This window comes from Schistosoma mansoni, assembly GCF_000237925.1.
Source record: "Schistosoma mansoni, WGS project CABG00000000 data, chromosome 2 unplaced supercontig 0193, strain Puerto Rico, whole genome shotgun sequence".
Lineage (NCBI taxonomy): Eukaryota > Metazoa > Platyhelminthes > Trematoda > Strigeidida > Schistosomatidae > Schistosoma > Schistosoma mansoni.
In genome coordinates, this window is record NW_017386002.1 from 385,979 (window position 1) to 398,076 (window position 12,098).

At 34.3% G+C, this 12,098-nt stretch overlaps 1 protein-coding gene across 1 annotated transcript in view; it reads right to left on the reverse strand.

Annotated features, from left to right (window-relative positions):
• The window catches only part of Smp_122830 (hypothetical protein), a gene marked incomplete at its 5' end in the record, with an annotated part of 39,298 nt that overhangs the window by 24,238 nt on the left and 2,962 nt on the right, over nt 1-12,098 (reverse strand). Inside the window, 2 exons of the mRNA XM_018791520.1 lie at nt 9,049-9,483; nt 10,733-11,221. Of these exons, the coding sequence (XP_018645328.1) occupies nt 9,049-9,483; nt 10,733-11,221 (924 nt within the window). The remainder of the gene's footprint in view (nt 1-9,048; nt 9,484-10,732; nt 11,222-12,098) is intronic.

The following is a 12,098-nucleotide window of genomic DNA, read 5'->3' on the forward strand; positions in this document are numbered from 1 at the left end:
GCATCCAACGGTGTTAATGTCTAACTTCAACCAATCCACGATTTTGAGCGACCGTTCACCAATGCCATCAGTGAGTTGATATCTCACAACAGACCTGGATGAACTCCACTGGTCACTGCTTCCCACTAGAACTCCAGGACATGTATCTTGAAGTCAGTCACTAGTGAGCATATGATTATAATCAGAAGGGGATTTGTGGAGATTTCAGTTGGATGCCAGCTCAGTGGTCTATCGGTTAAGGGCTTCGGCTCGAGACTGGTAGGTCCTGGGTTCGAATCTCGCGAGAGCGGGTTCGTGGATGCGCACTGTTGAGGAGTCCCGTAATAGGACGAAATGGCCGTCCAGTGCTTCCAGGTTTTCGATGGTGGTCCAGCTTCAATCGACTCATGATTTCAAATCTGAGTAATAATCAAGAAAACTTGTATAAGGTAATAATAATAATAACTGATTAGAGTTTAAATGTAAAATAGTAATTTAAAAAACAAAAAAACTGATAATAATCAGATAAAAGTACAAAAACAAAAAACAAAAAAAACGTACCCAATGAGGGAATTAGGGCCAAGGAAGGGTAAGAGGTTGGACAAATCGTTTCTGCACGCAAAGTTCAGGCTTGAATTCATGGATTGCCAATACCTCAGCAATGCATAAAATATTGATTCGACCTCCCTTTGAACCGGTTCCTTTAACTCTATAGATTATTTTAAAAGACGTCTCTTTTGGAGCAATGTGTCCGCAATTGATCAAGTGCTCTTGTATCGAACTGGTTATCTTCTTACATTCACCTTTTAGGAGCCAAGCTGGATAGTGTTCAGAGATACGTTTGGAAAGCGATCGCTTTGTGCGGCCTATATAACGTGCTCCACATGAGCAAGTAAATTTATAAATACACATCGATGTGGCCCAAAGCGAAAGTTTATCCTTAACACCCCCTCGAATAGTAGGCCGGCTAGAGAAAACGATTCGGAGCTTGGCTGTGTAGAAAGTTTTATTCAACGTTTTTGAAATCCGTTTATTCAGGATTTCAGTAGCCGTGTCTCCCTTGAATTTCATATTCATAAACAAGGTTTTCTTCTGCACTGTCAAAGTTAGTTCTTGCTGACGTCTAGATGTTAAGTTGCTATCGACGAACCTCGGTGGATAACCGTTTTTGATGAGGGTCTGTCGAAGATGAAGTAATTCTTCATTTATTGTGTCACTAGAACAGATTCGCTTAATCCTAGATGATAAAGAGTGAATTAAGTTCCTCTTTCGACTCAGTGGAACCCAACTATGGAAATTTGTGTATTGTCCATTCCAAGTGGGTTTTCTATACGTAGATCTTTGTAAATAACCATCAGGCAATCTTTTCAAACGGACATCCAGAAAATGGAATTCGTGGTTCGATTCTGCCTCTAAGGTAAATTGAATTGAAGGGTGACAGTTATTGAAAATATTTAATATTTCATTGTGGTCCATGTCATCATCACAAATAATGAAAGTATCATCCATATATCTTTTATATAAATGAAATTTCTCGATTATTGGACGAAGTGCTGAATTTTCTAGATTGGCCATGAAACAATCAGCCAAAAGAGGACCCAATGGAGAGCCCATTGCAACTCCATCTGTTTGTCTATAGAAACCATCATTAAATTTAAATTGTACATTGAGCGTGCATCGTAGGAGTAGTTCTTTAAGATAGTGTTTTGGGATACATATCTTCAGATTATTATTTTCCATATAGTCACATAAAAAACAAATAGTTTCTGTGAAAGGAACATTTGTAAACAACGACGTGACATCTAATGAGAGCATTTTCTTACCCATTACGTTGATATTTCTGATTGAGTCGACAAATTCAAAGGAATCAAGAGCATTGTATTTGTTGAAATGATTTTTAACAGGTTGTAAAATGTCAACTAACCATTTAGCAATAAAGTGATATGGAGAGTTGTTCATATCAAGTATTAGACGTAAAGGGACATTATTCTTATGAACTTTTGGGAGTCCATATAGTCTAGGTATGACAGAATTCGATGGTTTGAGATGTTCAAAGAGGTCACAATTGATAATGTACTCATCTTTCATCTTCTTTAGGATTTTAATTAGCAACTGTTCGGTTTTTTCAGTTGTGTCATTTTGGACGGTTTCTTTAGAGAATTTGACCGGATCAGATAGTATCGAAGATATTTTGGAAATATAGTCAGGGCGATCCATAAGTACAATTCCTGCACCCTTGTCTGGGCGACATAACACTAAGTCATGATTTTTCCGAAGATCAGATAATTGAGATTTATGTTTGTTTGTGAGTAAGCGACTAACTATAGGGATTTTATTTACATATTGATTACAACAGTCTACAAGAGTTGTTTTGAAATGCTCAAAATCTTTATTAGATACTGGAATAAGGTCATTTGTTTGACGGATAAAGACTTTCAAACTGGATTTTAGCGTTCAATTCATTAATGTTAGTATACGTACTACAAAATTTAGGACCAAAGGATAATGCTTGTAGCTGAATAGTCGATAATGTTATGCTTGAATAATTGAAAACATATTTCTCTGGCGATTCGGGAAAAGAAGCTTGAGTCTCCGTCTGTTTTAAACTTTTCATTAATTTCAAAGTCATATCTTCCGTACGATTTTTGTTAACAGTATCAATGTAGTCCTTGAATTTGAAACGTTGATCTTCTGACAAATCAAATAACGTGTGTGAACGTAATGAGATATTCCGTTCCAATTCTGGGATTCTATATATATATATATATATATACGCATGTACAGCTTAAGTAAATGAAAATTTTCTTCACTGAATTCTCTTTTTCTTATTCAATGAAAATTTAGTATTTTCATAGTTGAAAGCGTGAGTCAGTTGAAGCTAGACCACCAGGAAAAACCTGGAAGCACTGGACGGCCGTTTCGTCCTATCGTGGGACTCCTCAATAGTGCGCATCTGCGACCTCGCCTCGCGAGATTCGAACCCAGGACCTACCAGTCTCGCGCCAGAGCACTTAACCGGTAGATCACTGAGCCGACATACGGTAGTGTTTATGTTGAACTCCAACCAATGCATGAAGTTGAGCAACCGTTCACCAATTTTTAATTTATGGGTTAGCAACTGGATATTCGTGAAACTCATTTTAAATCTAAACGATAATACATAGCGGATAGTGATTAATTTAAAGTAATTATCAAATTAAACTCATCTAAGAGCTCTTTATCTTTTCCTTGGATCAATTTAATACATTATTTTTACAAGTGAGCAATCCATGATTTCTGGTAAGCGTTTTTTAGCGAATTAGTTTTCTACGGCATGGGGTCGCTAACGCCATGCCCAATCCTCCTTCTCTACCCAGGCTTGGGACCGGCAGTAGCCCCCAGAGGAGCTACAGGCGGAGTTCATGAAATTCCAAGAAACAGTTCACAATTCAAAAGGATCTATCTATAAAAGATCTTTATTGAACATAAAGAATTTGAAACTTCTTATTAAAGATTAGGAATAATGATGTAAAAAGTTACGTTTACATTATCCGAATGGCTTAAAACATATTTCACAACAATAAACTGTTCAAAGCAAAAGAAAAAAAAGAAAAAATCCTTAGAGTATCCGCACTTCATTATAAATGTTCATCAAACTGACTAAGCTAATACACAATAGCTCATTATAGAAGTTAACTATCATACTGATCATTAATAGTACTTTAGTTGATAGGGTCGGTTATTTTTTCTTTGTTTTTAATGTGTCTGAGGAGTCGCTCAACTGATTTATGCTCGAAATCTGATGACATGTAGTGAACATATAAAGACTGCTAATATAAACTTATTTGATCATAGAAATAAAGTAAAATAGTACATTCACTTTGTATTGTTTGTTTGAACTGAATTGAACAGTATTGAATGTCAGTTAATCAGTATATTACTATTTGAATACATTTATAATACAATATAATTAAGTATTTATAACTAACAGATATACTTAATTAACAAAGTTATATAATTAATCTTTAAGATATGATTCTATATCATTATATGATTTTAATAAATCAATTGACCGTATGCCAATTTGTTATGATTTTATGTCCAGCTTTGATATGCTTGAAGTAAATCGATTCCGCGGTAACGAACGAAAGCCAATGACACAATGACACGATAAGCTATTCTAATCTGTTGTCCCAGGACCCGCTAACTTGATGAAGAAGTCCAAGGCAAGTAGGGGAATATATATGTATTCCGTAAGCAGCCTAATACAAGCAATCAAATAAGGGAAAAAGTCAAGCGCATTTATACAGCAACAAATTGTCCTTGAGCATCATTAATAAATAGCACACACTAAGAAACAATGGACCAATAGCGTTTAAGATAGTTTACAAGTGGGAATTATGACGTGAAGGTAAAAAGAGAGCGTTTGGCGCGAAAACAGCTAAATTCAAATTTCCAAAATAAAATTACAAAACTAAGCCATTTACCAAGTAAGTTGTGGGGATTTGACATCCCCAACAAGCTTATATCATGTGATTTATTCAGCAGTCGGAATAGGACTTTTCCAATCTTGGCACTGTGCCAAAACAATGACCGGTATGAGCAGTCTAGCGTTCTTATTCGTCCTTTATTCGCCTAGCCCTTCCAGTTGAGTGCAGAACACCAATAACAGCTTCTGTTATGCGAATCATTTATTTCAAGCATACTCTGTTGATATACCAGACAGACAGACTACATCACACTATAAAATAGAAAATAATATTTGTACAGGATCAAGCTAAGAAGTGGCTGTGAACATGGGAGACAATAATCAATAAACTGAATATAATTTAGGAACAGTAAATCGTATAATCATAATAATAATAATCCATAGGTCATAATGAAGCTTATAATAAGATAAATATAGATATACACAATGCAATTACTTAATAGTTAAACCATAAGAATATATATGTAGAATAATCGTCCATTCATAGATCCCTGCAAAGGTATTTGTCTTCATTAGGATAACAACACTTTGTTCCTCTCAGCCCCCCCCCTTCATATTATTTATGAAATATCATTGGTTATATTAAATTTCTCATTTAATCGATTTATTAATGCTATCAGAATACATTTGATTAATTTAATTTGTATTAAATTAAATGTAGATCTTTTATTTAATTGATCTATTAAAGAGATAATACATTGTGTATTATAAATATGAATTAAATCATTATATCCTAACTCTTTTATTAATAATTGAATTAAATATGGATATTGACTTGTTAACCAATCTATAATAAATAATGAACGAATAATTGTTGCTATAGATTGTTCTTGTTTTTGTTCTATATTTGAAGTTGATATAAGAACAGAATAAACAGCCGCCGCCGTCGTCATCGTCGTCGTCGTCGGCGTCGGCGTTGTTGTAGTAGTTAATGAATAATTTCTTACTTTTGAATGAATTATACTAAATGTTGTATAAGAATGTGATAAAAAACAATCTAATAAATAAAGAATTGATTTTTTTGATTTAATAATTATTCGATGAATAATTTGTTTAATCCAATCTTCTTCTTGATGAATAGTTCTTGTATTGTTATTGGTTGTTCTATTTAATACAGATGATGTATTTGAAATAAGTTCAGTAAAGAAATAACTAATTTGATAATTTAATTGATGTATAAATATGCCAATTTCAATATGACTTTTGAAAATACTTCTTAGTGTTGATGTTGTGACGGTATGTAAATCTTTATTGAATACTTCTTGTTGCCATTGATTAACACATATAAATTTTTTACTCATTATATCCTATATGAAAGAGAAATTTAGTGAAAATAGATATGTTAATGAATAAGAATAAAACAATTTTGAATTCAGTTCACTTAGTATTGTTTGCTTGAATGTTTCCATTGATGGTTAGGATTGAAATACGAACAGGATGCACATATGGCCAATAAGAAATTGATCAATAGCAATCCTAAACATCAATGGGAAGATTCAAAGAAACAATATCAAGTGAATTTAAACTTTACCGCATCGCACAAGCAAGTGGCTACCATGACTCAGTAGCTCAGTGGATAAAACGATGGCATTTGAAGTGAAAGATACTTGGTTTGAGTCCCAGAGTGAAAGCATCGACTCTGAGATGCAGATACATCCAGTTGACGAGCCCCAAATAGGACGAAACACTTGTCATAGATCCCACTGCTAGACTGATGTGTGGGTGAGGATGACAATAATTGGTTGTTTTACTGAGTCAGACATTAGAACCAAACCAGGCGGTATATGGAATAAGAAGTGAAACGGATACAGTTAAACAAATACAGTTATTAATCGACTGTTCTTTGTGTCGGATTTTGATGTGGAAATATATTGACGTTGTAGTCAGGCTAATCTTGTGTTCTTGATCTAAGTTATGTGTTGAAGTCCTGTAGAATAGACACTGAGTGGGAAATCTAGTGTAGATATTCGTCTAAGGTAAATTAGCGTCCCACATACGTGTAAAAAGTGAAAAGACTGTTAGTGTTATAATAAGTATCCTAATTTTATAACATAGACAATATCGAATATGAATTAAGATATTAAAATAGTCTTCATAGTTATGTAATTTAATAGTAGAAGCAATGAGTACATAACAATAAAATAAAAACAACTGATACTGTGTTGTTATATCCCGAAGAGAATTATGAATGGTAACTTTTGAGAACTATTTATGGACCAATCTTATTAAGTAATTAAACTATTCATATTCATGTTCCTTTTATTATAAGCTTTATTTTGACTCATAGACTACTACTGTACGATTTACCATTCATGAGTTATCCCTAGTCTATTAATTAATGCCTCCAACATTCACAGCCACATTTGGCTGAATCTTGTACAAATCTTATTTTCTATTTCATTCTTACGATACAGTCTTTTCGTTTGATATATAAAATCAGTATGTTTGAAATACAATGATTCGTATTGCAGAGGCTGTTATTGGTGTTCTGAACTTAACTTGCCAAGTGCTCTAGACTGTTCGTACGGGTTTCCGTGCGTTATTGGTTCGATCGATAAATCACTGTTTCCCTAGTTGGCGATCTTATCACGTCAATTATTAACTGGGCACACAAGCTATAAGATATAACCATTAACAACCACAACATAATACTTGCCTGTACAGGTTATAAAACACTGCTTATGAATTCAATATAGGAAACTAACATATCAAGAAAAGAATATCTCAAGATAGTTTACTTCATTAACTGACTTTTTATTAGACAACTATGGTGCACTAGAAACGAACAGAAAACTGTTTCATCCTAATAGGCAAATCTCCAATAGTGTCAACCTACAAAACCTTCAGAGGTTTATGCCTGAAACCTCCAGGTATTTCAACAAACACATAATATGTAGACAACTAAGTTACCATCCAATGGTCCATCTTTTTGATTTCTGTTAGTTTTCTATACTAAGAGATTATAATTCAGAAGGGGATTTGTGGAGATTTCAGTATTTTTCAAAGTTGAAATCATGAGTCAGTTGAAGCTAGACCACCATCGAAAACCTGGAAGCACTGGACGGCCGTTTCGTCCTATTATGGGACTCCTCAGCAGTGCGCATCTACGATCCCGCACCCACGAGATTCGAACCCAGGACCTACCCGTTTCGAGCCAGAGCCCTCAACATCTAGACCACTGAGCTGGCCAGCATCCAATGGTGTTAATGTCTAACTTCAACCGATCCACGAATTATGAGCGACCATTCACCAATTGTCTTCAGTGAGTTGTTATCTCACAACAGATGTGGTTGATTCCAATAGTCGAACTCCATAGTAGGACGAAACGGCCGTCCAGTCCTTCCAGGTTTTTGATGGTGGTCTAGCTTCAATTGACTCATGATTTCAACTTTGAAAGATTATCATTCATTTTTACTGGTGATTTTTGTCGCGTACCCACCGGAAGAGAACAAACTTCATCAATATCTGTAAGGTATTGTTTAAATGTAAAGATGTGTTATAGGTAATGATTTACTTTTACTTAAGTACATTCATAGAGATATGAACTAATACAGAAATAGATTATCCTTGACCTGATGCATAAAATAGGTTTAAATCAGGTGACAATAAATTGTTAATGCCTTACATTAAACCATAACTATCATCATGATGTTGATTATAGATGTCAATAATCCAAAATATTCGGAGTGAATATTGTTTAAGATTTGTTCTTTAATGGCGAGACCATAATTTATGGACGAGCCAATCAGAAGCGTTTGAGGGATTTCAAGGTCACGGCGCCGATTTCAGTACCTGATGCTCATGTACGATTGGTTCACAGAGGATTTTAGAGAAGACTTGATAATTAAGCGGCTACAACGAATGAAACTACTAAGAAGTTGCTGTATTTGTAATTACGAGTAATGAATGACTTGTAGACCTTGTGCAGACTACTGTGATGCTGTCCTTCGATGTAATATATGTTGAAGGAAGACGTCTGCTAGAATAGGAACCTTTATCGCTTGATCCAGGTTGAGACTAAGGCATATTATAATAATTTCCTTCAATTGCATAATAAAAGCACCAGTAACATTGGCTGCAATAATCGCAGATGTTACTGAAGCTTCGGCTGTGCAGTAGTATGAGTATTGTAAGGACATATCTATAATAAAAATGATAAACTTACACAACCGAAGTACACACAAACAATAATGAAGCTATGTGGTCGAGGCTGAGAGAGGTTTTACAACCTTGTCATGGCTCCAGAGTCCAACTATTATGGAGATATATGGATGAGTTCCTCCACCTTATGTATTACGATTTTGGAACCCTTGAACCTATTACTAACCTTGACGAGTTTTTGGACCATATAAAAGAAGTGTATCCACTTTAGTTATTTGGTTTCGTATAATATATTTTTACTCTACACTGACTGATTACTGGTTGGCTAACATTTGGCTACATTTTAATACATGTAGATTCCCTAACCTAGAAACTTATCTCTTATAACAGATAACTTATCCACAGAAACTCTCTGAACGTTCAGCACTGTATCCTGACTGTCTTCCAATGAATGAATCAAACAAACTAAAGATATTTAATATTCATAATGAATAACTCACTAATTTTTCCATTTCATATCTTCGTATCCATGCCTCCAATTCAATTTGAAAACAATTAGACTGTTGAACACTTTGTTTATTGAATTCATTTAAAGAGAAATCATTGATTACACATGGTAACTGTATTAATTGTTCAATAAGACGTTGAATAACTCCTTCTAATTTCTTCTTTATAATTATTTCATCCACAGTGATTTTGATTTGATCCTTATTCAATAGGTTAAGATTTCTATTGGATTGTGTGAATATTGTCAGAATATATGAAAGTAATAAATTGATTATTTTCATTAAATGAATAACGAGTTTCATACGATCACTTCTTGTTTGTTTTGATTGAGCTCCTGTAGTGGGTTTATCATGGTTTTCTAGTTCAACAAATATCTGTGTTTCTTTGTTTCCAAGAAAGATTGGTTGAGCGGGTAGTGTATATGTTATCTAAAATAAGAGGATATTTTCTAAGTATCATTTTAACTAGTTTGTAGTAAATCTAAAGATAGTACCATTGTAGTGAAAGAGAACACATGAGGGAACAATTAAATGTATTTGAATACAAAATTACAGAATTCACTTAGTGTTACTTGTTTGAATCTTCCCATTGATGTTTAGGACTGCAACTGGTCATTCTCTTATTGGCATATATTCATACTGTGAGTATTGCTTAGATATAGCAATGGCGTTTGAAGCGAACGGTACTGGGTTCGAGCCTCAGAGTGAACATCAACTCTGAGATGCAGGTACATCCAGCTGATAGGTCCCAAATAGGACGAAGTGGTGGGCGTCCTGGATTCCACTGCTAGCCACTATCCATCTTTGCTTACAAAATTACAGAATGTTTTGGTAAGATCTGGAAACCATACACAGTCAATACTTCATTTGGAAAATACCAGTCAATCGTCTCAGATTTCATTGTTCCTTCATTTCCACATCAATCATTCCCTGTTCTCGTTCTCTTTTCTTCGATCTTCTTAACCTTCTGCCACAAGGCATTTCACTTTCGTCTAATGATACATACTACTTATATATGTCGACATCAGTAGTGCACATCACATTAGGATTGTTATTTCTAAATGAATAAATATTTAGGTTGCCATTAATAATAATAATTGCCGCATATAAAATAAAATGGTAAATGCTGAGAAAAGAATCTTCTTACCTTCACTAGTTAATCGATGAATAGAAACTGGATTAGAGATGGTGATTTCTTTGAGATAATAAAATTCTATTGATCAAGTTGTAATGTGACCATTGGCCAAAATGATTCAATATCCCTGAGAATTTGATTAAGTATAAGCTAGTTGGAAGCAATCAGCAGGAGGCCTTAGATCTAGATATTATTATTCTTCAATATTATATTTTTGATTTAATATAGAATTCTCAGCATTTTTCATCATGCCTACAATTTTGAGGGAACTGATGCTCCCCATGGTGGTTGGATGCACATCATTCACTGTTAAATCTAATGACTATTTAAGTAAAACCTATCACTGGATAATGGATGTTTTAGTCTACTGCTAGATCCCCGTGAAAGTCCGATCAAATATGATGAAACTTATGGATTATAAAAAAAGGAAATCTGACGACTCCATTAAACTGGATGCTATTTTACCTCTATGGAAGACAGACGGCATACTTAAGTAATTTGAGCAACTCTAGTAACGAAACAAAATATCTTGAAAGATCTTACCTGAGTTACAAGAAGTTCCATAACTGTAATGACTTTATTAGGTAATCCTTTACAAGTATACAAAGGATAGTTTTCGAAAACGACTCTTAAATGATTATCCAACTGAATCAACTGTTCATTGATGAGATGAATATAATTGAACTTTGCCCGTCTTTTGTTTATTGATTCATTGATCATTTTAGTTTTATTAATCCAACGATCAAATTTGTTTAAATAGTCATTCAAGGTTAGAATATGATGATCAATTTGAGTATTATTTGTATCCATGGATATTATGGTATCACTTTTAAAGAATGGTTTAAACATATTCATTAACTGTTGTAAATCTTCATTTTCAGCTGTTGTTGAATAGACTATAGTGTTTCTTCTAGTTGCCTTGGCAATTAATGTTTCAATATTATCACCTGATGGAGGTGGTGATGATGATAATGATGAGATGGATTGTTTGTTTGATGTTAGGGGATGTTGAAAATCGGTTAAATGAATTAACTTTGTAACCATATACTTAAATTCATTATTTGATTGATACCATCTATTTATTGCTTTTTGAAAAATATCAAAACCAATAAAATTTGTATCCGTCAAATAGATGTGTAATTTTCGAATGATAGTCATCGTTGGATCATGATAATTTTCTCTAAATATAAAGAAATTAGAAGGGGATTTTTGGTGGATATCATAGTACTTTTAATAGTTGAGATCATGAGTCAATTGAAGCTGGACCATCATGGAAAATCTGGAAGCACTGGACGGCCGTTTCGTTCTATTGTGGGACTCCACAGCACTGCGCATCCACGATCCGACACGCGAGATTCTAACCCAGGACCCAGGAAGTTAAACAATAACACCATCGGATGCCGACTCAATGGTCTAGAGGTTAAGCGCTCCTACTCGAGACTAATAGGTTGTGGGTTCGAGTCCCTTAGGCGGGATCGTGAATGTGCACTGTTGAGGAGTCCCACGATAGAACGAAACGGCTGTCCTATGCTTCCATGTTTTCCATGGTGGTCTAGCTTCAATTGATTCATGATTTCAACTATGAAAATATATGACTCACTTTATGTTTACTTAACTTACGTAACTTTAGAGGATAATATTTCATCTTGTTGATCAATGTTCACATCGTCTTTGATAGGACATTGCTTTTCTTTTGTTTCTATCTTATCTGTAAACTATATTGGAAATTAGAATTCACAAATGAATTGAACTAAGAATTTGCTTTAAAGTAGAAACATTTTGTAGTTGTTTTACATTATGGAATGACTTTATCTGGGTCATCGTTAAAACCAGAAGGCATTGACACAGTTGTTCCCTAACATTGAACCTACATGTTGGTTAATGAAATAACTGATGTTATTTTTCAAAA